The 27,045-nt window shown below is 57.6% G+C and overlaps 2 protein-coding genes across 5 annotated transcripts in view; both read left to right on the top strand.

The window, feature by feature from the left end:
• LOC123826620 (butyrophilin subfamily 3 member A2-like) overlaps positions 1-27,045 on the top strand; it is a 97,653-nt gene that overhangs the window by 26,697 nt on the left and 43,911 nt on the right. The gene's annotated exons all lie outside the window — the stretch shown is intronic.
• On the top strand, positions 2,940-11,230 carry LOC123826622 (butyrophilin subfamily 3 member A2-like). Of its 3 annotated transcripts, none has more exons than XM_045850652.1 (7): positions 2,940-3,242; positions 3,459-3,800; positions 5,395-5,676; positions 6,929-7,095; positions 7,257-7,277; positions 8,035-8,284; positions 9,438-10,263. In XM_045850652.1, the coding sequence occupies exons 1-7, from the start codon at positions 3,041-3,043 to the stop codon at positions 9,443-9,445; spliced, it is 1,272 nt and encodes a 423-aa protein (XP_045706608.1). In that variant the 5' UTR covers positions 2,940-3,040; the 3' UTR covers positions 9,446-10,263. The 3 variants fall into 3 exon arrangements, with proteins under 3 accessions (XP_045706608.1, XP_045706606.1, XP_045706607.1); XM_045850650.1 differs by lacking the exon at positions 9,438-10,263 and adding an exon at positions 10,291-11,230 and having other exon boundaries at positions 2,942-3,242; XM_045850651.1 differs by lacking the exons at positions 7,257-7,277; positions 9,438-10,263 and adding an exon at positions 10,291-11,230 and having other exon boundaries at positions 2,943-3,242.

The following is a 27,045-nucleotide window of genomic DNA, read 5'->3' as shown; positions in this document are numbered from 1 at the left end:
CACCGACCGACACCCAGAGACTGCGTGCCTGCCCTGTGCTGAATGCCAGGAGGGTGAGTGGGCGCAGTGAACTTGGGGGCCCTTTGGTTCCCACAGCCCGCTCTGCAGCGACCTGGCTCCTAGGAATCACCCCAAGGGCAGGTGTCACAGGTGAACAGGACGGCAGGGTGAGCAGGACGCGTGTCTGCAAGGATGACATGGAGTCTGTGGTGAAAGGGTCCCCCTGAGGCCCCCGGGGATTCAGAGCCACTGTCCGAGAGAGGAATGCACAGGGTTCACCCGCACCTCTGCGTGTCCCACAGTCTGGGAGGAGGCTGGGATTCTGCCACCTTCCCACCCCGCGCTCCCGCCACTGGGGCAGCGACCCAGCCCACAGTCCCGAGCACTTGGGGGGGGACTTAAATCCGAGCAGGGGTCAGGCCAGGTAGGAAGGCCGCAGTCTCCCCCCAGCACAGATGTCTGCCTCACTGAGGAATAAACCGCAAGGCATGGACAATAAATACACTTCAGGATTCCTGGTTGTCTTTCTCATAGGAAGGCCATCGGCGTTTCAACAAGGACAGCCTGAGTCTGGGCTTGGCTTTGGGCAGCGAGGACGGTGTGACAGAGTTGCTCCTGCCGACCCTGAGCTCAGTGTGTCCCCCGTCGCGTGTCCCCTCTTCGTCTCCTTTCTCGGTTCCTCGAGCCGTCAGGGTGCAGGCTGTCCGCTCTCTGGTTGACCTTGTTCCCGGGTGGTTTCTGCTTTTGGACGCAACCGCAGGAGGGGCTGACGACACCTCCCTCTGGTTACCTGTCACTGCTGCACGGAAGTGCACCCGTTTCCACGTTGTGTCCTGCGACCTCACTGCCTTCATTTCCACATTCTCACGGGACTTTGTGGGTCCTCAAACGGCCCTACGTACCGCGTCCTGCCGTCTGCGAGCGGTGCGAAGGCTCCTCCTCCCTCTGATGTGCTTGCTGTTTGTCTCTGTCTCACGTGACCGCTGTTGCTCGGACTCCCAGTGCTCTGGGGCGGGGAGGTGGTGAGAGTGGGCGTCTGTCTTCCTCCTGATCGGAGAGAGGGAGCTTTTGGCTTCTCACCGTTGCGTGTTGTGTCATGGTGTGTCTAGAAATTACGTTTCTTTGTTTTTTTTAAGATTTATTTTATTTCTATTTAGAGAGAGGGAAAGGGAGGGAGAAGGAGGGAGAGAAAGACATCTGTGTGTGGTTGCCTGGTATATGCCTTCTACTGATGACCTGGCCCACAACCCAAGATTGTGCCCTAAGTGGGAATCGAACCAGCCACCCTTTGGTTCCCAACCCTGCACTCAGTACACTAACCCCCACAAGCTAGGGAAGGAATTATGTTTTTATAACACGTTTATATTCATAATTATAACAAAATTGGATGCAATTTATACACAGTGCTCTTGCAGATTTTACTATAATGAACAGCATTAAATGTCAATTTTTATATTATTGCCAGTTTCTCTTTAAAAGCTATTCCTGCCAGTGTAATCTTTGGTGCTATGGATAAAACTTTTTCAGGGCATTTGGTATACAAGGAGTGACCCAACCAAAAACGAGAAAAAAAATAAACAAACCAGCAGTTACCTTCTGGAGGGTGGGCCCCTTGTAGTCCAGGCTTCCCCACTAGGAGAGAAAGATCTAGGAGTGACCAGCTGGCGTTGTTGTGAGAGGCTGTGTTGGGCTTTACTGAATTTTTTTGACGACTCTCCCAGAGCACTGGCCCATTTCACAACAGGTGACTTATTAGCCCACCTGCCCACCTGCACTGAGTGTTCAGTAGTTTTTTTTAATAGTTTATTTTTTTTAGATTTTATTTATTTATTTTTAGAGATGGAAGGGAGGGACATAGAGAGAGAGAAATATCAATGTGCGGTTGCTGGGGGTCATGGCCTGCAACCCAGGCATGTGCCCTGACTAGGAATGGAACCTGCGATACTTTGGTTCGCAGCCCGAGCTCAACCCACTGAGCTACGCCAGCCAGGGCTGTGTTCAGCAGTTTTTGACCAAATCCCACGTGCCCCACCCTCCATATACCCCCGATCTCACCCAGTGGGACTGTTTTTCTTTCCCACATGAAAAGAGTCCACAAAGGGAAAGAAACAACCTGTAAAACATGACACGTAAGACGAGAAACAAAATAGCAGAAGCTCTAAGAGGTGTCAGAGCCGCCGAGTCCAGAGAGTGTTCAGGGCAGTGGAGGGACGTCCCCACTGGTGTCCCTTATCCAGGGGGGAGCATGTGAGGGTGACCAAAGATTAAAGCTGTGAGAATAAAAACAGTCTTGATAAATAGATTCTGTTTTTGGGTCGCCCCTGTGTACATGTGGCCAAATGCATCCACAGGGGTTCACATTCACGGGAAACACAGGATGTAATTCCCATTCTGAGTTATTTAAATTTCATTCCTTTAGGTTTTAAGTTGGTGTGTGATAGGAGTAAAAACCAGTAAATATCCTTCAAAATATTGTGGAAATGTGTCCCCCACTCTGGAAATTTTTAATCTTTAAATCATTGAGATTTTTATTATTAATTATTAATTAATTAATTAATTTTAATTTTGTTCAAGTACAGTTCTCTCCATTTCCCCTGAATCACTGCTCCCCAACCAAGCTATCCCCTAAAACAGTCAGATAATTTAAAACCCAGAGTGCAAAGTCCGTGGGCTTCTGCCCTGGGTGACAGGGAACCCCATGGGAGCAACAGAGCAGGAGGGAGGAGACGGGGCGTGACAAGCTGGCTGCCGTGCAGAGCGCGGCCTGCAGGGGGCAGCAGCGGAAAAGGGGACTCAGAGCCCAGGGGCTTGGCTTCCTCAGAGGGTGGTGCTGGGGGCGGGCACCTGGCTGGGGCAGGGAAGTGAGGGCAAGTGGGGGGCTTCTGAGCAGGTTCCCACAGGAGAGCCGGGTGCTCCCTGCTGGTGAGGGATAAGGTACCTGCATTACCGGCCTACGTTTCATGGCTGATTTCCATGGAGGGATCCAAGGGGAAGAGACCCCCAGGGGACATTTGCAGAGGAGGCTCTCGGGTCCCCAGTGATGGCGGTGGTGCCCGGGTCGGCCCTGGGCAGGCAGCCTCTCCACGTGGAATCCTCCTCCTCCTTCCAGGTGGTCCCTGCTGCCCAGCCCCTGCTGGCCTCTCTCTGTGCACAGCAGGTCAGGATGGGGAGGTGCCTGGTGCCCCGTCTGCCTGCCCTCCCTGTGTGCCTCGCCGTGTTCCAGCTGCTCAGCCCCTGCTCAGGTAGGACCGGCTGTGCGTCTGTGTGTCTGCATCCTTTCCCTTAGGGCCCAGCCAGAACCCGGGACTCCGCCCACCCCTGCAAGGCCTGACCACACCCCACCTGTATAAGGGCTGATATACCATCTAGGTGTCTGTCACCTCACCCTCCCTTCCTGGGACACCCCCTGGCCCTCTGACCCTGCTCACTCTGACGGACCCCCCCCTCCTGATGACCAGCTGAGTTTGCTGTGGTCGGACCCCCCGAGCCCATCCTGGCCATGGTGGGTGAAGACGCAGACCTGCCCTGTCACCTGTCCCTGGAGATGAGCGCTGAGAACATGGAGCTGATGTGGGTGCGACCCAGCCGCAGGCAGGTAGTGCACGTGTACGCACACGGGCAGGAGGACACGCCGGCAGAGCAGTTTCGAGGGAGAACTTCGATTTCACGAGAGGACGTCACTGCGGGGAAGGCCGCTCTCCGGATTCGCAGCGTCAGCGTCTCAGACAACGGAACCTACCTGTGTTATTTCCAAGATGGAGGCTTCTATGCAGAAGCCCAGGTGGAGCTGCAGGTGGCAGGTGAGCCTCAGGCTTGTTCCAGGCTCCTTTCCCTGGGCGGGGGCAGAGGCTGCAGACCTACCCCAGAGCACGTGGGCTGCTCACCGGCACCCGCCCCCACCTCCATCTCTGCTCCTCTGAGGCCCGTGACACACCCAGGTGTCACCCAGGTTGACTTCCTCCTGCACCCAGGACAGAGTCCCCCATGCTGCCCACCAGTCTCAGCAGGGGAGTGGAGGTGGGGGATGGGAAGGAGGAGGACACCTCCCCGCAGTGGGTGGCACGTGGGTGTTTGGGTTCAGTGTGATCCACACCAAGGCCGTGGGACCCCCCCAGGGGCCCTCTGTGGTGGGCCCAGGGGTCTGACCTGTAGGGACAACACCTGTGGGGCCCAGGTCCTCTGCCAAACCCCCGGGAACACAGCTGCAGTTGAACAGGTTGTGTCCGTCCTCGGTGCAGCGAGGGAGGACGCTCCCCTGGGGACGGGGACACCGGGGTGACTCAGAGAGGGGGCGTCAGGGAGGACTCGGTGCGGTTCGGGGGGGTGTGGAAGCAGCGCTGGGCTCTGGGTGGGACGCGGTCAGGATGGTGGGGGTGTCACTGGTCACTGACAGCCGGCACAGGGAGGTGGGTCACCGCACACGGTTCCTGTTTCCTCTGTGCTGTCACCCACCCTTGAGTGGCCTTGATGTGGCCCTGACCCACCCCAGTGACGAAGCGCCTTGTCTGAGGTGCTGCCCCAGGAACGTGCCAGTGTCCAGTCGTCAGGGCTGCAGTTCAAGTTCTGTGGACACAGCCCTGCCCTGTCGCTATGAGTGAGTGGGGGCTGGTGGAACAGGGACGGTGTTGTCCCCTGGTCTTCTCCCCATTAGGGTTCCTCCTGAGCCTGCTGTCCCTTCCTGCAGACCTGGGCTCCCCTCCCGGAGCCGTCCTACAGGACTCTGTGTGTTCAGGTCCTCAGAGGGCTGCCTCCCCCTCCGTGTGTTCAGGGGCGTGGGGACAGGTGGTAGTAACTCCCCGCTTCCTGGCCCTGTGTCCGCTGTCTCCGTGGGAAAGGTTCCCCTCTGCACAGCCTTGCTGGGGACACTTCCGGGGGGAGACCCTGGAGGGAGAGCCCAGCAGCCCGACAGTGAGGGCAGCAGCAAGAGCCTCACGAGGGGCCTTGCATACGAGTCACCGCTCGGGCGGCCACAGGACACGGTGTATCTCCTCCTACTCACAGGAGGGCACGGCCCCCACAGGTCAGGCAGGGACAATGGTGTACAACCCACTTAGGCTGAGGGGCACCACCTGCATGCTTGCCCAGGGAGGGGTGAGGGGCTGTGCCAAGGACCAGCCTGTCTGGGGCACGGGGGAGGGGAGGCTGCGGCAGTCTCTAAGGGGACTTGGGGGAAGCAGCCTCTGCTCTGGCCCAGAGCCCCCTGGATCCAGCACGAGGGTCCAGCCAGGGTCAGGCAGTGGCCCCATCGGGGATCAGTCTCTGCTGCCCAGCACATGCTGGGAGCAGCTCCTGGTGAGTCCCTGCTGGGCTGGTCAGTGTGTGCACCCCTCCCTGGTGAGGACACCCCACCAGTACAGAGGGTTCCCCACAATTCAGCTCACTTCTCCTCCCCAGCACTGGGCTCTGATCCCCTCATTGACGTGAAGGGCTACGAGACTGGAGGGATCCGTGTGAACTGCACGTCTGCCGGCTGGTACCCGCAGCCCCAGATCCAGTGGAGAGACGCCAGAGGACACAGCTTGTCCTCGGAGGTAACATCTGCGGCTGCAGACCCCCAGGGCCTTTATGCAGCCTCAGCCTCTGTGATCCTGGAAGGCGGCTCTGGGGAGGGGGTCTCCTGTGTCATCAGAAGCCTCCTGCTGGGCCTGGAGAGGTCAGCCAGGCTGTCCATTGCAGGTGAGTGCCCTGCCCCCTGCCCTGGGCTCCCGGGTGGTCCCTGGGGGAAGGCACAGGGTTAGCTGCTGACCTATGTGCCTGGGGTATGAGGGCACGAAACAGGGACCTGGGGCTCCTTCCCCTGAAGCGGTTCATGTCAAAGACACCTTCTGAGCACTTCCTGCCACACACGGTGCCAGGCAGTGGGATGTGGGGACAGAGGGGAAAGTTCAGCAAACACACCAGGAGGGGAAACAGGGACAACCCAAATCTCAGTGAAAGGGCTAATCTTCTTACTATGTAAAGGAACACAGTGGATAAAAGAGCAAAAACAGGAGTCATCAGTTCCCAGGAAGGTAAAACTCCCAGGAGGATGACAAATTTCTTGGAACAGGGAACTATTTCCACCTGTGAATTTGGCAGCCGCAGGACAAACGAGGTGGTGGGCGCCCTCTGGTGGCGGGCTGTGGGGAGGCAGCCCCGTAGCCGTCAGTGCTCCAGGTGTTGGACGGTGTTCCTGGGGGTCGGCCCCCGTGCTGTGGGGGCGCAGGGCCGTCAGCACCCGAACTGCGCACTGACTGATGCAAACCCCACTTCTGGGGACCACCCCACGGGCCAGCCTGCAGCGGTGGGACGTGACGCCTGTCACCGGGTATTTTCAAACCAGTGACCACGGGACAAAGGGCAGAGCCTGGGGTGCCCACCAGAGGGGACCCGGTGCACAGTGGGTGCTGCCCTGTGGGAGAGACACGGGCCTGCGGGCTGTGCTGGAGCGGGCAGGTCGCTGAGACACAGGACGGGACAGACACCTGCACACCAGCCGCATAGGGGCCTGATTTCGCCATCACCAAGATGAAATATAATATTCCATTTTTAAAACTGAATGAAACCTGCGTGGCACTCACCCTGCGTCAGGCACTGCGTAAGCACTAAGTTAATGCTCTCCCTGGTCATGACGCAGCAACAGACGGTTACGTCATTAGTTCAAGGTCACAGCGCTGGTCGGGCAGGAGACCCGGGACTGGAACCCAGGCCCCCAGCCCCAGAGTCTGTTCTTCATCACCAGACTCCGCTGACTGGGGGGACAGGTAGTCAGTGGGGGACGGGGTGCAGAGGGGACGTCAGTGACACTGTGTGTGCGTCCTCGTGCTCCATCTCATCCCATGGGGCGCGGAGACGTTTCAGGAAAACCGTCCTGACTGTGTGACAGTGAGAGTCTGGGCGCTCTGGGGACAGGAGGATCACATCAGGGGTTGACGCTACCCCTTCGCAGGTGCCTTCTTCAGGGACACACAGCCTTGGACGGTGGTGCTCCTGATCGTGCTGGGTATCGCGCTGGTCGTGGTGGTGGTGGTGGTGGTGGTGGCGGTGGTGTACTTGCTGTGGCGACACTGGAAGAGGAGCCAGGTGCCGTCTCAGGATGAGGGGAGAGAGCACGAGGTGAGAAGGAAGCAGCGGGCGCAGAGCTGCGCGGGGGGCGCCGAAGGTTAGGCCCAGCTGCTGGTGGTCGGCACCGCCCTGCTCCACCCATGCCCACCAACCAGATCCTCCTCTGCATCTCCTAGACCGGACTTTCTTTTTCTGTTTATTCCCATTCCCAGAGACGCTGCAGGACCAGCTCGGTAAGCCCCCATCCCCGTCCCTGTGCATCCCCAGCCTGCGCAGCTCAGCCTTTCGGGCGGCGTCCGCTCCCCCCACTAGAGCCCGGAGCGGCCATGCTGGGGAAGACCCCACTCTGCTGGCCTAGACCTCGGGGTGCACAGGGGGGCGCAGAGGGCACGGGGCTTGTACGGCTTCCCGGGGCTGCGAAACGTCCTCCCCACCTCGGGGCTGAAAGACACAGAACTGACCGTGTCCCGGATGTGGAGGCCACAAGTCTGATCCAGGTGTTAGGTCGAGGGTAGGGGTGGCCCGGCTTCCTCCAAGGCCCTGGAGGCAGGTCCCCCCGCCCCTGCACTCACCTTGTCTTGGGTGGCCAGCTCTCCCGGGTGCTCCTTGGTGTGAGCGCCCATCAGTCAGCACCGGCCTCGGTCCTCACCCGGCCTCTTCCCTGTGGGTCTGTCTCCCGATGACCCTCAGTGGACACTGGACGTAGGGCCCACTCTCGCCCAGTACGGCTCCCTCGTCTGCAAAGGCCACATTCCCAGGTCCCAGGGGTCTGGATGCAGCCCTGTCTTGCTGGGTTCAAACACAGCCCCCCTGTCTCGGACTCCCTGCAGAGTTGGGGGGCCACCCTGCACCTGACCCCACGAAGTACTTTACTCTGCTACCGCATGGCCCCAGCTGAGCTGCCAGACGAGGTGGCATTTTTCCCAGAAGCGGTTGCGGAGGGCTGCGCTGCAGGCCCCTGCCACCAAAGGTCACGGCTTTCTTTTTCAGTCACAGGGAGGCACCCAACCCAGGGTGAATCTGCTGCCCGAGGATGCAGAGCGGGGCCCACCAGCTGCCGGCGCGGACCCCAGACCACTGCTGCAGCAGCAGGGCGCAGCCGTGCGGTCCCCTGAGGACTCTGAGGCCAGTATCGAGCTGCAGGCGGTGGTGCCCGCAGGGGGCATGGCCAACCCACAGCAGGCGCTGCACACCCAGGTGCCTTCAGGGGGTGGCAGCCCCCATCCACACCTCAGAGAAGGTGAGCGGCATCTGGGTAAGCGTGACAGCAAGGACCCCTGTGTCTGTGGCGCACGTGCCGTGTGCGTACAGGGGGTGCACAGTGCTGCCCTGCGTGCCCTAACTTCCCGTCTGAGTTTCCCCAGTGACCGAGACGCAGCCCCACAGACCAGGCAGCTTAAAGGACAGAATGTTACTGTCTCCCTGTGCTGGGGCCTGATGTTCAGGTTCCCGAGGCGTTGTCCCCCTGTGCATGTCTGTGTCCCTAAAAGAGGACACTGGTCTTGTTGTGTTGCGGCCTCATTTGGACAGGTCATGTCTACAGCGACCCAGTTCCCAGACAAGGCCGCACTCCTGGCTGCTGGGCTTAGGACGCCCACATCTTTGGGGACAGAGTGCAGTCTGTGACAGACCCCACCACACCTGTTGTCTGAGGGAACGGTGGCTCCCCAGGGCCACCGAGACCCAGGGACTGATCTCTCCCAGGTCCCAACGCTGGGAGGGCGCTGCCTGGTGGAGGCCCGGGTCATGAGCACTGACCCCTCAATCTCCAGCGCGCACCGGCCTCCGAGGTCTTGTGGCCCCAGCACCTCCTGTGTGCCGCGTGTGTCATCGGGAGTGGGTAGGACCGGAGGCAGGGTGCACACACGGCGCCACGTGTCCCTGTGGGACAGAAGCTGGCCCCACGACCAGCTGTGCCCGGGGGAGACTCACTGTCCTCCAGGCCATGGAGACTCACAGCCTCCATCGGGGGGCTGTAACGAGGCCATGGCAGCTGAGTAGAGACTTCACGGACTAGTAGACGTTCCTTACGGGGCCCTGGGGAGGAGGACCCTTCAGGAAGGGGGACAGTGTGCACAGGGTGTCGGAAGGGTGCAGAGCCTGTCCAGCATCCAGTGCAGGCTGGGGTCCCTCCAGGGCAGGGCAGCGGGAAGCCCAGTGTCGCCCCGGCCCAGGCTGTGTCCTGGGGAGTGTGACCCAGAGGGCGGCTGGGCTGTGAACTCTCTGCCCCTTCTGAGAGGCCGGGCCCCGTCCCCAGACACTGACTGGACACCGTGTAGAGGCACCTCTGCACCCCGCCCACCCAAACTCGGGTGGCTCTGTTTCCTTGGATTTTGCCAGGAAGTTGCCCCGGTGTCTCGTGCTGGAACAATTTTATTTGCTTTTCTCTGCAGGAATATGAACAGGTGTGTTTTGAAGGACGGGCCTCATGAGGTTAAGTCCCCCAAAACCTTCCTTTGTAGTGACTATTGAGGTGTGACCTCACGACCCAACGTCCTCCCTTCTGGGAAGTGGGACCCTGGGCCCCCAGGCAGCTCAGGGACATCCCGTGGGCATCAGACTCTCCGTCCAACACTCACCGCACAGTGAGGGCACCCGGGTGTCCGTCCAGTGTCACTTCTGGCCGTGAGGACAGACTCGGGGCGGCCCTGCGTTACTGCACATCCACGGGTTTGAGCAGGAACGTGAGTGGCCGGTAGGAAGGCGTGGGTGACCCTGGCCTGGTGAGGCCCCGGGGACTGCGGCGCTGCTGTCAGTGGGACGGGGGTGAGGGTTTCCTGCGGCGCCAGCGACAGGCCGCGTGCTGCTTGTACTCTCGTCCTCTGACAGCTCAGGGAGACCCCCCACGTGGCAGATCCAAAAGTCAGACAGCAGGAGCCCAGCGAGGTTACAGACCTCGTCCCTGCTGCCCGCACAGCCGCTCTGGTCTGCTGTTCAGCAGGGGGCCGCCTCAGTGGACACCTCACCCCGGGGGCTTCCGCCCCTCGGGCCCCGCAGGCCTCTCTGCCGGGCTCCCTGGTTCCGTGTGAATGAGCGTCAGGCCTGTCAGGAGCCCGGCCAGTTCCCGTCCTACCGCGCTCTCCTGTCCCCCTGCCTGGTCCCTTCTGCGAGGGCAGCCTGGGCGCCCAGGGCCTCCTGCGGACCCTGGACCTGGTTACCAACTGGGACCCTCAGAGCGCACAGCACATGCCACGCCTGCCTTCCAGGGACGAGGCCAAGTCTCCCTCCGTGATTTTCTCTTTTCAGCCACGAACAGGATCTACTCCGAATGCGGGCAGGAGGTTCCCAAATCTACCTGGAGGAGGTTCATGAGGTTCACAGGACTGGAGGAGAACGACCTTGTCGACCGTGTTGTGAGCACGGGGACCCAGGGACCCTGACGGAGCAGCACCAGAGGACGCAGCCGCGCTGGCAGAGCGAGCTGGGGCGCACCGAGTCCCCCTGCGGGCTCGTGGCGGCCCTCCGTGAGATGCGGCTGCGGGAGCGTCTGTAGAATGTTACCATCGACCTGGTGCTGAAGATATCTTAGGTCATGAGGACGCAGAGCCCCGAACTGGAGTCAGCTCTTTCGGCAACAGCTGCGACGTAGCAGCATCCTTGGTGCTGACCTTCCCCAGGTCCCTTCCCGTGGGCGCCTTCACAGATCCCAGGTGGGACGGAGCCCCTTCCGTGTCCAAGGAGCTTCTTCTGGAAGCTTCTGATGGGGAGGACCATGCCAGCCGGGGGCTCTCTGCCTACAGCCCATGTGGCCTACAGGCTGCCCCTCAGGGAATCCTGAGCTGCTTGGAAAGGGACCCACAGGCTGTGCTTGGTGGGCCCACGAGCCGTGGCCTCCTCCAGAAACACAGGCCAGGAGGGCTGGCTGGTCGGTCACGTGTGTGACCCCAGCAGCTCTCTTGTCCATCTCTCAGGCACTGTGATGTCCCTGGCTTCCACTTGGGAGCGCCATACCAGGGTGACACTTAAGTCAGTCTGTGACAGACAAACCAGCAGGCACTCAGCTGTCACTAGGTTAGCTGGGGTGGGACATGGGGACAGTCACATGCCAGCTATGGAGGCCTTTCTACAGTTCTTTACATATTTAAGCATAGGTGCTTTTACAGTTTTATTTATGTGTTAAAATTTCTCTAACATAATGTGTTCACATTTGTGAAACTTTTTAACCCAGTAAAATTTATATTCTAAATGGTGCTGCCTCTCATTCCTGTTGGGTGGACAACTTCGGGTGTGTTGTCCTTGGAAGGTGATGTGGTGCACAGAGAGTCAGGGGAGCTGAGGGTGTGGTTTGTGGGTGCAGGGCCCCGAATCGGGGAACAGAGACTGGAGTAGTCTCTTGTCCGGGTTGTGGAGTCCCCGGGGCCTCTGTCCCTGGGAGTGACAGCGCGGTCCGGCCAGCGTTCCCCTGAGAACGCGCCCGCCCTGCCCCATCCTCACTCGCCCCGAGCAGCACCCGTCCTTGGAGGTGCTCACCCGGGTCCCCGCACTCCCGTAGGGCACCGAGCACCTTCAGCTCCCACGCAGTCCCTCGGCGAAGTCCACGCCACTCCAGCCAGCCTGTCCCGTCCACACCCTTGGGGGTCATCCCCACAGGCATCTCCTCCCGAGTCCCCCCGCCCCAGGGTGTAAGGATCCCCTGTCCCTCCCAGACCTGTGTGCCAGCCCCCTAGGTCCCGCCTCCCTCCATGCTGCTGCCCGTCACTGACTCAGCTTCTGTCCACTCTGGCTCCCCTCCGGCCTCCCAGAGTCTAGTCTCCTCCACTGCAGCTGGACTGGGGGTGGGAGCACAGATCTGGCCTCCACCCTCCCCGCCCTGGGGAGGGTCTCTGCCATTCCTGATTCGTTTAGGGGAACTGGCAGCCCCACCCCGCACGTCAAGTCCCAAACTCTGGCTGGCGTTGCTGCATGGGTCCCGTGGTCACGCTGAGTTTGTCAGCATCTTGCCTTCTCCTGGGGTCCCTCCCAGGACAGTCCTCTCTGCCTAAAACGCACGACCCCCTGTCCACCCCCAGTCCCTTCCTCTCAGTCTGCTTGGAACTGGTCTTCTGTCGGGGCCAGCCCATTGCAGCCCCGGGGCGGATCTCTGACCGGATCTCTGACCGTCTAGCTGGGGATTGTCCCCACACCACGGGGGTCATGCTGACTTCAACAGCCATGCAGGAGATGACCTGTCCCTGAGGCCTGCGTCTCCATAGAGGGACTTCGACCTCTGCCCCTCGCCCTGTGCGGGACCTCATCAAGGGACTGTCCTCCCCAGCACCCTGCGTGATCCCAGGGACAATGCTCCAGTGCACCGGCCCACGTCCACCTATACACCACAACTCCCAGCATGCCGGGGGACGGTGGTGTTGAAGCCTGAGGCGGTTCCCTAGGCAAACCAGGGCGGGGAGGGGTGGGGCAGGACTTTCAGTCCCACCAAGCACACCAGATTCTGGGAATGAGTCCCTGTGGTTTGGGGTCCAGGATTACTAGGGTAGCGGGTTGCTCCCAGGAGCAGGGTGAGTGCTCACAACAGGGCACTCGAGGGGTGACCCCAGCGGAAGGGCTGGCCCCCAGGTCAGACAGGGGTCACCCCCATCCTGTTGGGCCTGAGTTAGGGTTTTCAGGGAGGCTGAGGGCAGTTATGACAAAGGCTGAAGGGCAGTTTTCAGGGACGCTGAGGGGCAGTCTTCACAGAGGCTGTGGTGTAGTTTTCAGGGAGACAGGGGGACTTTTAAGAGAACCTGAGGGGCAGTTTTCAGGGAGGCTGAGGGGCAGGTTTCAGAGATGCTGTGGGGCCATTTTCACAGAGGCTGTGGGGCAGTTTTCAGAGAGTTTGAGGGGTATGTTTCAGAGAAGCTGGGGGGCAGTTTTCAGAGAGTTTGAGGGGCAGATTTCAGAGAAGCTGCAGGGCAGTTTTCAGGGAGGCCACAGGTAGTTTTGAGGGAGGCTGAGGGGCAGTTTTCAGGGAGGCTGTGGGGCAGGTGTCAGAGAGGCTGAGGGTCAGGTTTCAGAGAGACTGAGCGGCACTTTTCAGAGACACTGTGGGGCAGATTTCAGGGAGGCTATGGGGCAGTTTTCACAGAGAATGAGGGGCAGTTTTCACAGAGGCTGTGGTCTAGTTTTCAGGGAGGCTGATGGGTAGTCTTCACAGAGGCTGTGGTGTAGAGTTCAGGGAGACTGAGGGGGAGTTTTAAGAGAACCTGAAGGACAGTTTTCAGGGATTCTGTGGTGTAGTTTTCACGGAGACTGAGGGGCCATATTTAGAGAGGCTGATGGGCAGTTTTCGGAGAGGCTTAGGTGTAGTTTGCAAAGAGGCAGTGGGGCAGTTTTCACAGAGCCTGCGTTGTAGTTTTCAGAGAGACTATCGTGCAGTTTTCCCCGAGACTGAGGGGCAGTTTTTGAGAGGCTGAGGGCAGTTTTCACAGAGCCTGAGGTGTAGTTTGCAGACAGTGAGGGGGCAGTTTCCAGAGAGGCTGCAGGGCAGGTTTTGTAGAGGCTGTGGGGCAATTTTCACCGAGGCTGAGGTGTGGTTTTCAGGGAGGCTCAGGGGCAGTTTTCGCAGAGGCTCTGGGGTAGTTGTCAGGGAGGCTGATGGCCATTTTTCGCAGAGGCTGAGGTGTTGTTTTCAGGGAGACGCAGGCGCCGTTTTCACGGAGCCTGAATTGTGGTTTTCAGAGAGACTATGGTGCAGTTTCAGGGAGGCCGATGTGTAGTTTTCAGGGAGACTGACGGGCAGTTTTAAGAGAGGCTGAGGGGCAGTTTTCAGGGAGGCTGTGGGGCAGGTTTCTGAGATGCTGTGGGGCCGTTTTCAGAGAGTTTGAGGGGTATGTTTCAGAGAAGCTGGGGGGCAGTTTTCAGGGAGGCTGTGGGGCAGGTTTCAGAGAAGGTGCAGGGCAGTTTTCAGGGAGGCCACAGGTAGTTTTGAGAGAGGCTGAGGGGCAGTTTTCAGGGAGGCTGTGGGGCAGATTTCACAGAGACTGAGGTGGTGTTTTCAGGGATGCTGAGGGGCAGTTTTCAGAGAGTTTGAGGGGCACTTTTCAGAGAGTCTCAGGGGCAGTTTTCAGAGAGGCTGTGGGGCCGTTTTCCGGGAAGCTGAGGGGCAGTCTTCACAGAGGCTGTGGTGTAGTTTTCAGGGAGACAGGGGGACTTTTAAGAGAACCTGAAGGGCAGTTTTCAGGGATTCTGAGGTGTAGTTTTCACGGAGACTGAGGGGCCATTTTTAGAGAGGCTGAGGGGCAGTTTTCTGAGAGGCTGATGTGTAGTTTTCCCAGAGACTCGGGCGCAGTTTTCAGAGAGGCTGAGGGGCGGTTTTCAGGAAGCCTGTGGGGCAGGTTTCAGAGATGCTGTGGGACCATTTTTGAGAGGCTGAGGTGGAGGCTTCACAGAGGCTGTGATGTCGTTTTGAGGGAGACTGATGGGGGGTTTTACGAGAACCTGAGGGGCAGTTTTCAGAGAGGCTGTGGGGCAGCTTTCAGAGATATTGTGGGGCCGTTTTCACAGAGGCTGTGGGGCAGTTTTCAGAGAGTGTGAGGGGCAGATTTCAGAGAAACTGCAGGGCAGTTTTCAGGGAGGCCCACAGGTTGTTTTGAGGGAGGCTGAGGGACAGTTTTCAGAGAGACTGAGCAGCACTTTTCAGAGACCCTGTGGGGCAGATTTCAGGGAGGCTGTGGGGCAGTTTTCACAGAGTCTGCGTTGTAGTTTTCAGAGAGACTGTCGTGCAGTTTTCCCAGAGGCTGATGTGTAGTTTTCACCGAGACTGAGGGGCAGTTTTCGAGAGGCTGAGGGCAGTTTTCACAGAGGCTGAGGTGTAGTTTGCAGACAGTTAGGAGGCAGTTTACAGAGAGGCTGCAGGGCAGGTTTTATAGAGGCTGTGGGGCAGATTTCACAGACGCTGTGGGGCAGGTTTCAGGGAGGCCAAGGGCCAGTTTTCAGGGAGGCTCAGCGGTAGTTTTTGCAGAGGCTGAGGGGCAGTCTTCACAGAGGCTGAGGGGTAGTTTTCATGGAGACTGAGGGGCAGTTTTAAGAGAGGCTGAGGGGCAGTTTTCGGGGAGGCTGTGGGCCAGGTTTCAGAGATGCTGTGGGGCCGTTTTCACAGAGGCTGTGGGGCAGTTTTCAGAGAGTTTGAGGGGTATGTTTCAGAGAAGCTGCAGGGCAGTTTTCAGGGAAGCCCACAGGTAGTTTTGAGGGAGGCTGAGGGGCAGTTTTCAGAGAGACTGAGCAGCACTTTTCAGAGACACTGTGGGGCAGTTTTCAGGGAGGTTGTGGGGCAGTTTTCACAGAGGCTGTGGTGTAGTTTTCAGGGAGACAGGGGGACTTTTAAGAGAACCTGAAGGGCAGTTTTCAGGGATTCTGAGGTGTAGTTTTCACGGAGACTGAGGGCCCATTTTCAGAGAGGCTGAGGGCCAGTTTTCGGAGAGGCTGAGGTGTAGCTTCCAAAGAGGCAGTGGGGCAGTTTTCACAGAGCCTGCGTTGTAGTTTTCAGAGAGACTATCGTGCAGTTTTCCCCGAGACTGAGGGGCAGTTTTTGAGAGGCTCAGGTGTAGTTTGCAGACAGTTAGGGGGCAGTTTCCAGAGAGGCTGCAGGGCAGGTTTTGTAGAGGCTGTGGGGCAGTTTTCCCAGAGGCTGAGGTGTGGTTTTCAGGGAGGCTCAGGGACAGTTTTCAGGGAGGCTGTGGGGCAGGTTTCAGGGAGGCCAAGGGCCAGTTTTCAGGGAGGCTGAGCGGCAGTTTTCGCAGAGGCTCTGGGGTAGTTGTCAGGGAGGCTGATGGCCATTTTTCGCAGAGGCTGAGGTGTTGTTTTCAGGGAGACGCAGGCACCGTTTTCACAGCGCCTGAATTGTGGTTTTCAGAGAGACTATGGTGCAGTTTCAGGGACGCGATGTGTAGTTTTCACGGAGACTGACGGGCAGTTTTAAGAGAGGCTGAGGGGCAGTTTTCAGGGAGGCTGTGGGGCAGGTTTCTGAGATGCTGTGGGGCCGTTTTCAGAGAGTTTGAGGGGCAGATTTCAGAGAAGCTGCGGGGCAGTTTTCAGGGAGGCCCACAGGTAGTTTTGAGGGAGGCTGAGGGGCAGTTTTCAGATAGTCTCAGGGGCAGATTTCACAGAGCTGTGGGGCAGGTTTCAGGGAGGCCAAGGCCCGTTTTCAGGGAGGCTGAGCGGCAGTTTTTGCAGAGGCTGAGGTGTAGTTTTCAGGGAGACTGAGGGGCAGTTTTAAGAGAGGCTGAGGGGCAGTTTTCAGGGAGGTTGTGGGGCTGTTTTCACAGAGGCTTCGGGGCAGTTTTGAGAGAGTTTGACGGGCAGCTTTCAGAGAAGCTGTGGGTCAGTTTTCAGGGAGGCCCACAGGTAGTTTTGAGGGAGGCTGAGGGGCAGTTTTCAGGGAGGCTGTTGGGCAGGTGTCAGAGAGGCTGAGGGTCAGGTTTCAGAGAGACTGAGCGGCACTTTTCAGAGAGTCTCAGGGGCAGATTTCAGGGAGGCTGTGGGGCAGTTTACACAGAGGCCGAGGGGCAGTTTTCAGAGAATTTGAGGGGCACTTTTCAGACAGGCTGAGAGTCAGTCTTTACTGAGACTGAGGTGTAGTTTTCAGGGAGGCAGAGGGTCCGTTTTGAAGGAGGCTGATGTGTAGTTTTCCCGGAGACTCAGGCGCAGTTTTCAGAGAGGCTGAGGGGCGGTTTTCAGGTAGGCTGAGGGCAGTTTTCAGAAAGCCTGTTGGGCAGGTTTCAGAGATGCTGTGGGACCATTTTTGAGAGGCTGAGGTGGAGGCTTCACAGAGGCTGTGATGTCGTTTTGAGGGAGACGGATGGCTGGTTTTACGAGAACCTGAGGGGCAGTATTCAGAGAGGTTGAGGGGCAGTTTTCAGAGAGGCTGAGGGGCAGTTTTAGAGAAGCTCACGGGCAGTTCTCACAGAGCCTGAGGTATAGTTTTAAGGTGGGCTGAGTGGAAGTTTTCAAAGATGCTGAGGTGCAGTTTGCAGGCAGTTAGGCGGCACTTTTCAGAGCGGCAGAGAAGTGGTTTTCAGGGAGGCTGAGGGGCATTGTTTAGGGAGGCTGTTGGCAGGTTTCAGAGATGCTGTTGGGCCGTTTTCAGCGAATTTGAGGAGCATATTTCAGAGAAGCGGCAGGGCAGTATTCAGAGAGGCGGAGAGGTAGTTTTAATGGAGGTTGAGGGGCAGTTTTTAGAGAGGCTGGGGGGCATTTTTCACAGAGGCTGAGGGGCTGTTTTTACAGATGCTGTGGGCCAGTTTTCAGAGGGGCTGTGGGGCACATTTCAGAGATGATGTGGGGTAGTTTACACAGAAGCTGATGTGTGGTGTTCAGGTAGACTGAGGGTTGTTTTCAGGGAAGCTGAGGGTCCATTTTTACAGAGCCTGAGTTGTAGTTTTTAGAGAGGCTGAGGGGCAGTTATCACAGAGGGTGTGGGGCAGGTTTCAGGGAGGCCAAGGGCCAGTTTTCAGGGAGGCTGACAGGCAGTTTTCAGGGAGGTGGAGGGGCTGTTTTCAGGTAGCCTGAGAGGCAGTTTTCTGAGAGACCGAGGGTCAGTTTCAGAGAGGCTCTGGGGGCAGTTATCAGAGTGGCCAGTGGACATTATTTAGGGATGCCCAGGTGGTTTTAATGGTGGCACAGGGAAAATTTTCTGGGCTGCTAAGGCCCAGTTTTCAGGAGGTCAGAGGGGCCGTTTTCAGGGAAACAGTGGTGTAGTTTTCATTTAGGCTCAGGTTAGTTTCCAGAGAGGCACATGGGCAGTTTTTAGGGAGGATGAGGGCCTCTGTTCAGGTATGGTGAGGGCCCATTTTCAGGTCAGCTGAGGGGCAGATATCAGGGAGGATGGGGGCCAGTTTTCAGGGATGCAGAGTGGTAGTTTTCATACAGGTACAGGGTCAGTTTTTAGGATCACAGGGCAGTGGTTTTCCCAGAGGAAGTCGAAGGTATCACAGCCAGCAACGAATGAAATGTAGCCTTGTGTGTCTGGCTTCTCTGGTTCTGGCTGGTGTCCCTAGGCCCTGGGTGAAGAAAGTGGGATCTGCCAAAGCATCACCTCTCTGTGTGGCCGAGTGACACTCAGATGCAGGTACAGACAGACAAGCAGGGTGGTGTTCACCCTCCTGCTCATGGACACGGGGAGATTTTTAAAGAAACAAACCCTGAGCCCTGACCCCTCTATGAGAAAAACAACTTTTCAGTAAGTGGTGTTGGGGACCCTGGACGTCCCCAGGCCCAGGAGGAGTTGGGCCCTCATGTCACGGCAGACGCAGAAATGAAGTCACAACGACCCAAAGACCTACCTGCAAGGTCTGAAGACAACAAAGGCCCTGGAGGGTCAGAGGGGACATTTCATGATGTTGGGTGGAGTTTGGAGCCCACGTGACATGGGTCACCTGGTGGTGTCTGTGTATGAGTTCCTCAGGGAGCCCCTGTCCCCCGTGCATCCACGGTACTTCAATGACAGGGGTCCTCCTTCCTGTGGTTACGAGTTCCAGTTGGTGCGTGTGTCTGTGCGCACACGCCGCCGCTCTGTGCTTCTGTCTGTACATCTCACTGAGGCGGGTCTGTCTGTACTCGGTCCCGCGGCTGCTGCAAACGAGGTCTGCTTTGACCTGACTGAGAAATTCTCTCCTTTTCCCAGTTTCAGAGAGCACACACCAGCTCTCTTCGTTCTGTTTAATCTTCCCCGTGTCGGTCTGGGCATCATCATTGTTGCCAACGTCAAGAAGCCAAACGACGGAGGATTCCAGCCCGTGTGCAGCGGGCCCCCTAGCCGGGCGCGCTCGGAGTTGGAGGCACTGGAGGAGAGTGAGTGACAGCCCGGGCTGGGGGCGGGTCCGGGCGCTGCGTCAGGACCGGGCCGGGCCTCTTCTGGGTCTTCCCGGTTCTCTCCACTGAGGCTCAGTTCCCCACAGGGTGGCCGGGAGGGAGAACAGCTAGAAGCCGTCGCGGTGCTGTCTCCGCTGAGCCCCAGGCACCTGGCCTCAAGGACGATCTGCCCCTCGGCCATTGAAGGGTGGCGCGCTTTTTTTGGCATTTCCGTTCCCTGGCTCCAGTTGGCTCGCTGAGAGCCCGTGTGCTCCCGGGAAGAAGCTGGAGCTGAAGAAACGCGGTAGTCGCATCGTCCGCTAGGGGGGCGCAGTTGTAGGGAAGGCCCCCTGGTGCCGCCGGTCCTCGCTAGACCCGGCGGTTCCCGCTGCCCTGGGGCGGTTCCCGCTGCCAGTGGCCGGCCCGGAGGACGCGCTTGGGGTGCCGCGTAAGTGAAACTACCGCACCCGGCTCTGCTGCTGCTCCGGAGCGGGGCTCGCTCCGGTCTCTGCGCTCCCTTCTCCCGACTCTGTCGCCGCTCCTTGTCGGGGCTCAGGTGGATGCCAGGTGCTTGGGGAGGGCAGAGCCGGACAGCGGGGCGGGGGTCGCCCGGGCTGGACAACATCGCGGACAAAGTGCGAGCTCTGAGAGGAGCCGGGGAGGGGGTGGTGGAAGGGGAGACCAGTTCTGTTCTGTTCCACCCCCGCACCCGCGCATTGGGTCGGAACGGCTCAGGGTGCGAATTTTCCCAACACACGAGTGGCCCCGCGTCCCACTCTGGCCGGACCGCAGGTGCCCCACGGGAGAGGCCGTGGAGGGGAACAGAACGCGGAGCTCAGCTGAGCTTCGCTAGTAGCCCGGTTCCTAACACGCCCGTAAGCGGACAGGTCGTTGGCCCGGGGCTGGTGACCCCGGTCTCCGGGTAGCCAGTGGTCGGGCGGCCCGGGACCGCCTTCCCCTATGTCTGCGGAGCGGAAGGTCCCGGGCGACCGGGCTGGGCTGTCTCTGCTCCACGGTGTGCGCGCCCTGGTGCAGGGGACGCTGGCGCTGGGGAACCTGAGGGGGGCCCCCAGTTTTCTGAGGGGACTAGAGACTGTCCGCATTCCGCCCGGGCCTCGGTGGAGCCTGTCTGCAGACTCCCTCCTTGTGAGTCGCGGGGGTGAGGGGGGGGCGGGGGGGGGGGTGTGGGAGGCTGGGAGGAGGAGCAGGACCGGAGCCCTGGGCGTAGGGGTGCAGTTGCAGGTGCTGCTACAGCCAAACCTACCCCATCGAGAGTGGCCGGAAAGTTTCTCTTAAGAAGCCTGGTGTTTTATTTGCTAAAAATCAACTCCAGTGGGACAGGACAGACGTCTGTTTCTGGATTACTCGGCTGCCCTACACACTGGCCCGGAAGCTGCGGAGGGCCCTGGGGTGAAGGGTGGGCACGGGCTCTGGGGTGCACACTCAGCACCCCTCTTCCCAGAGCTGCAGCGTCTTGAGAAGAGGTGAGGGTGAGTCAGGTCCCCAGTCCCTGGGACACATGGAGCCAGGTTATCAGTCCAGAAGGTTCCAAGGAGCCAGGAGCTAAGGGTTGGTGCTGTGCTGGGGACAGGCCGCCAGGTGCTCTGGCACCTCCTCAAACACAGGCTGCAGGGACCATGTGCCCTCTGTAGCCTGGCCCCCACCTCACCGCATTCCCACCCCTCCCTCAGGCTCCTGTGTGTGCAGAGACCGAGTCACGGAGTGCAGCCCGTGCTAGCCCGGTTCCTTCTCGGCCCCCTGCCACCAGGAGACCTCGTGCCTGCCGTGTGCCGAGTGCCGGGAGGGTGAGTGGGCTCAGTGAGGCTTGGGGGCCCCTTGGTTTCTGCAGCCCGCCCCATGTCCATCCCGCTGGTAGGAATCACCCCAAGGGCAGGTGTCACAGGTGAACAGAGTGTCCAGGTGGCCAGAGTTCCCTGAGTCTGTGGAGAAGGCTCGGGTTTTGCCACCTTCCCACCCCCCGCATTTCCTGCCACCGTGGCAGCGACCCTCCACTCACAGTCACCTGCACAGGGTTGGGGGGGCTTAAATCTGAACAGGGGCTCAGGCCAGTTGGAAAGGCCGCAGCCTCCCCCAACACACATGTCTGCCTCAGTGACAAATAAGCAGCAAGTACCTCCTCAGGACCCAGGGCACAGGGACCTGAGGGAAACCTTTCCAGAACGTGAGGCTCAGAGAGGTTGAGTGACCGGCCTACCCACACACAGCTTGGGCCTCCTCCCACCTGTGGCCGGAAACTCTGGGCAGGGGCTTCGTAAGGAGGGAGAAGGAAGGAAAAAGAACTGGAGAAACTGTCACGGGAGGTGCTGAGCATTCTGCATTGAGGGGCCGTGTGCAAGCAACACAGACTGTGCCCACGACTGGTTCAAGGTCTGCAAGCGTCTGGGAGCTGAATGCCTGCGGGTGGGAGTCAGTCCTGTGAAGTCCGTGTCTGGAGTTCTCGGGCACACGGGCTGTGTCCCTGCCGTCACATCTAGGTGGGCAGGTCGTCCTGTACCCGCTGAGAGAGGGTGTTAGAGACAGTGGGGCAGGGTTACCAGGTGCGTGCCTTAAAGATGTGCGTGTAAAGATGTCCGTGACACAATTATTTGTAAAACGTCAAATCTGAACCAACGCGCACACACGTCCGTTGGAGCCGGGACCTGCCACACGGTCTGACCACACAGGGGCCCCAGTCTGCGTGTCTGTTCTTTGGAGAAATGTGTGTTCAGGTGGTCGGCCCATTTGCAAATTCCAACTGTTTGGGGGATATTTTTGGTGTTAAATGATCTGTGTTCTTTGTCCGTTTTGGATACTAACCCCTGGCTGATCGTATCGTCGGCCAAGACTTTCTTCCGTCTCTGAGTTGTCTTCTCACCGCGTTGCTGCTTCCTCTGCTGTGCGGACACCTCAGTTCCACGTGGTCCCATCTGTTCAGTTTCCATTTGCTGTCCCCCACCCCAGGCGGTCACCCCAGAGAGACAGTGTGAGGAGTGGTGCCGGGGTTCGGGGCCTGTGTTTCCTCCAGGGCTCTGGTTTGGGGTCCCATTCACGTCGTTCATGGGTTTTATGGTCCTTCTTGTTCGCGGTGTCAGGAGGTGACCCAAGCCTGGTCTCCTGCACGTGTCTGTCCAGTTGTCCCAAGGTCTGTTGAAGAGACTGTCTTTCCCCCATTGTATGTCCTTGCTTCCTCTGTCGTGGGCGAGTGTCCGTGTAGGTGACGCTTGGTGTCTGGCTGTGAGCTCTGTCCCATTGATCTGTGCGTCTGTTTTGTGCCAGTGCTGTGACATCGGGGTGCGATGCATTTAATTTGGTTCTGTATTTAGATGGTTTTTTGGTCACGTGGTGTCCTTTGTGGTTCCCTATAAATTTCAGGATTCCTTGTTGTCCTTCTGAGAAGAAGGCCATCGGTGTTTTAACAAGGACAGCCTGAGTCTGGGCTTGGCTTTGGACAGCAGGGACAGTGTGACAACTTCTGGGAAGAAGTGCAACCAGAGAGCGGACAGCCTGCGCCCTGACGACTGTAGGAACCCAGAAAGGAGACGAAGAGGGGACACACAGAGCTCAGGGTCGGCAGGAGCAACATTGTCACACCGCCCTCGCTGCCCGAAGCCAAATGCAGACTCAGGGCTGTCCTTGTTAAAACACTGATGGCCTTCTCCTCAGAAGGACAACAAGGAATCCTGAAATTTCTGCTTTCAGACGCAACCGCAGGAGGGGCTGATGACACCTCCCTCTGGTTACCCGTCACTGCTGCATGGAAGTGCACCCGTGTCCACGTTGTGTCCTGCGACCTCACTGCCTTCATTTCCACGTTCTCACGGGAGTTTGTGGGTCCTCAGGCGGTCCTACGTACCATGTCCTGCCGTCTGCGAGCAGTGCGAAGGCTCCTTCTCCCTCTGATTTGCTTGTTTTTTGTCTCTGTCTCGCGTGACCACTGTTGCTCGGACTCCCAGTGCTCTGGTGCGGGGAGGTGGTGAGCGTGGGTGTCTGTCTTCCTCCTGATCGGAGAGGGGGAGCTTTCGGCTTCTCACCGTTGCATGTTGTGTGTCTAGGAATTATGTTTCTTTAAATATTTATTTTATTTATTTTTAGACAGAGGGGAAGGGAGGGAGGAAGACGGAGAGAGAGCTCAACGTGTGGTTGCCTCTCTCACGCCCACCCCCCTACTGGGGACCTGGCCTGCAACCCAGACATGTGCCCTGAGTGGGAATCAAACTAACCACCTTTTGGGTCCCGGGCCGGCGGTCAGTCACTGAACCACACCAGCCAGGTCAGGAATTATGTCTTTAACATACATTTTTATTTACAATTATAACAAATTGGATGCAATGTATACATTTTGCTATTGTAGATTTTACTAATGAACAGAATTAAATACGAACCTTTGTGTTAATGCCAGCTTTTCCTGCGAATAATTCCTGCCAGTGTAATCCGTGGGACTAAGGATAAACTTGTTCAGCCCTGGCTGTGTGCGGCTCAGTGGTTTGAGCACCGGCCTGCAAACCAAAGCGTGGCTGGAGGATTCCCAGTCTAGGGCACATGCCTGGGTACATGTCTAGGGTACGTGCAAGAGGCAGCCACAGAGGGATGTTTCTCTCCCTCTCTTTATCTCTCCCTTCCACTCTCTAAAAGTAAATAAACGAAATCATAAAAAAAGAAACTTGTTCAGGGCATTTAGTATACAAGAATGGACCAAAGAAAAATGTAGGAATTACCTTCTGGAGGGTGGGCACCTTGAAGCTAGGATTCCCCACTAGTGAGAGTTCTAGGAGCCCATCTGCATCCGTGACCAACTGGCGTTGTTGTGAGAGGCTGGGTTGGGCTTCTCTGATTTTTTTGTCGACTCTCCCAGAGCACTGGCCCATTTCACAATGGGTGACTTACCAGTCCCCCTGCCCACCTGCGCTGAGTGTTCACCAGTTTTTGACTAAAAACCCACGTCCCCCCATCCTCCCGATTCACCCGATCTCACCCAGAGTGACTGTTTTTCCTTCCTGCGTGAAAAGAGTCCACAAAGGGAAAGAAACATCCGGACGTGTAAGACGTGAAACAAAACGGCAGAAGCTCTAAGAGGCGTCAGAGCTGCCAAGTGCAGAGAGTGTTCAGGGGAGTGGAGGGACGTCCCCACGGGTGTCCCCCATCCAGGGGGGAGCATGTGAGGGTGACCGAAGGGTAAAGGTGTGAGAATAAAAACTAAATATTTATAAGTAAATTCTCTTTTTGGGTCGCCCCTTGTGCACCTGTGGCCAAATGCATCCACAAGAGTTCACGTTCGCATGAAAAACAGCATGTAATTACCATTCTAAGTTATTTAAATTTCATTCCTTTATGTTTTATATTTTAAAATGGTCTGTGATAGGAATGAAAATCAATAAATATCCTCCCAAATATGTGGAAATGTGTTCCCCTCTCTGGAAACTTTTAGACTTAGACCATTCAGGTAACTTAAAGCACAGGGGGGCCAAGGCCCTGGGCTTCTGCCCTGGTTGACACAGGACCCCCCTGGGAGGGGCTGAGCAGCAGGAAGGTGAAGGGGTTGGGACCCGCTGGCTGCTGTGCAGAGCTTGGCCTGCAGGGGGGCAGCAGCGGGATGCAGACTAAGAGCCTAGGGGCCTGCCTTCCTCAAGAGGGTGGTCTGGGGGGGGCACCTGGCTGGGGCAGGGAAGTGTGGGCAAGTGGGGAGCTTCTGAGCAGGTTCCCACAGGAGAGCCGGTGCTCCCTGCTGGCGAGGGATAAGGTACCTGCATTACTGCTCCACGTTTCATGGCTGATTTCCACGGTGGGATCCAAGGTGAAGAAACGCCCAGGGGACATTTGCAGAGGAGGCTCTCGGGTCCCCAGTGATGGCGATGGTGCCCGGGTCGGGCCTGGGCCGGCAGCCTCTCCACGTGGAATCCTCCTCCTCCTTCCAGGTGGTCCCTGCTGCCCAGCCCCTGCTGGCCTCTCTCTCTGTGCACAGCAGGTCAGGATGGGGAGGTGCCTGGTGCCCCATCTGCCTGCCCTCCCTGTGTGCCTCACCGTGGTCCAGCTGCTCAGCCCCTGCTCAGGTAGGACCGGCTGTGCGTCTGTGTGTGCACATCCTTTCCCTTCGGGCCCAGTCAGAACCCGGGACTCCGCTCACCCCTGCAAGGCCTGTCCACACCGCACCCGTGTGAGGACTGAGTTCCTGTCTAGGGGTCTGTCACCTCACCTCCCCGCCTGGGTTGCCACGCCCTCTTCCAACCATGTTTTTTGACAAGGTCTGAACGTGGAAAGAGGGCATTCAAGGAATCCATCTTCCTGGAAGAGAGCGTGGCATACAAAGGGGGGCGGTAATTTTTCTGGGGATTGCTTTTAATAATTTCCTTGCTAATATTAATCATGGTCTTACTTTGTACCCTGATTCCCATAAGAACAGGCCATGAGAAGAAAGAGGCTCGAAAAGAGTCAGTGATTGATTTTGAGGGAAATTCTGATGGGACAACTAGTTCTCCCTAGACTATTGAATACTGGCCCAGATTGTTTTAAACAAGGAGTTTATAAACCTGAGTAAGAAACTATCCCCGATTGTTCCCATAAAAGAATTCATGAATCAGTTACAACAGGTTGAATTATTGGCAGGCTTTCCCATGCCTGTTCCTTACCCATAGATACAAAGAGTCTTTCTAGAAAACAAGAAAAAAACTATATAGACCCTTACCCACAGCCCAGGGATACCCCTGGGTAGCATATTAGATTATTGGCAAATTATGGCATCCCCCCAAAAGGAGCTAATAGTCTCCAGAGGGTTCCAGATCTCCCATTGCCTTATACAGGAGCACATAATGAGGGTGACATTAGAATGGTCAATAAGGATGAAGTTCAAGTACCTTATAATAGTCTAAATTTCATGGAAAGGCTAGCTCGAAGCAGACCTCCCTGGTGTTTATTAACTAAGAAATAAAAAGAGTTTATTATAGCTGAATTTCCTGTTTATCTCCCCTTACCTGTTTGTTTTGGAGATTAAAAGGTGGTGGGATTGTTAGATATCTGTATCTCAGGTTTATTGATTTGCATAATTCCAATGAAGTTGTATAAAATAATTTCTTGACCAGAGAACAAAATCCCCTCTAATGAAATAGCCCCTGAGTGTCTAAAAGTTGTAGGAGTAACAGCCCCGCCTTTACCTTGAATAGGAGTATACATCAAATAGAATTAGACAGGCAAAGAAATAAGAAAAGCTGGTTAACTATTATACACTAAGCATGTAGAAACAGTTACCAGGGAGTCAGAGTGCATGGTACATAGAGAAATACTTTAAACAGAAAAGGTAAATAGGTAAGTGAGACATCACAAAGGCCTTATAATAAATTTCCTATAACCTCTACTCAATCTAGCGTATCCTTTTGCCCCATGACAAATTCTGAGAATTTTAATAAACAATAAAGACATTCAAACTTGGTGTGTACAGCTATTTCTAATTGTCTGATGTATGGCTCTCCCGGTTAAAATAATCTTTGTTTAATATAACTGAATCTATGGGAATTTTTGTATTTTTCCTGGTTACCTTTGTATTAATATTTTTCTGCCTTACCTAATCGCAAATGTCAATCACTGCCAAAAATGAAAGTATAAAAACCTGCTCGTACTTGCAATAAACGGCACAGAGCATCACTGTCCTCTGAGGCGTGTTGTCGTCTGTCTCCCGTCGCCGACGCCTCACCCTCCTTTCAGGGACCCCCGGACCCAGCTGCGGCCGGACCGCGGCAGCGCGGGCACCGCGGAGGGGACGCCGCTGCGCTCGGCGAGCTGCGGCAGGGTGGCGGCCTCCGCCGCTGGGACCCCGGGGCCCAGCGCGAACGCCACGGGTTCCCCCCCCCACCCGCTCCAGACCCCCGGGGTCCGAGCCCTCCTGGGGTCCCCGCCGCTGTCGGGGTTCGCCCTCCACCGCCGACCCACCTGCGCCCCGAGCAGCGGCGGCGGCGGCCCCGGGAGAGCGGACGTCCGCCGCATGGGGCCCGGCCGGAGGGGCGGCCGCAGCTGCCAGCGCAGTGCGAGTGCTCCCCAGGGCTGGGGCGGGCTGTGACCAAGTTGGACACAGGGTGACCCACCGCCGCCACGACCGTCCCGCACGGAGTGTCCCTGCAGGTTTCCTCCGCTCCCGGCCGCGGACCGCCAGGCCTCAGGGCGCTTCGGGGCAGTTTCCTGAGAGACTGAGGAGCAGTTCACCGAGAGGCGAGGGGCAGTCTTCAGAGAGGCTGTGGTGTGGTTTTCAGGGAG

Source organism: Phyllostomus hastatus, unplaced genomic scaffold, assembly GCF_019186645.2.
Source record: "Phyllostomus hastatus isolate PE091 unplaced genomic scaffold, TTU_PhHast_1.1 phas_contig_826, whole genome shotgun sequence".
Lineage (NCBI taxonomy): Eukaryota > Metazoa > Chordata > Mammalia > Chiroptera > Phyllostomidae > Phyllostomus > Phyllostomus hastatus.
This window is presented reverse-complemented; position numbering and strand designations above follow the sequence as displayed.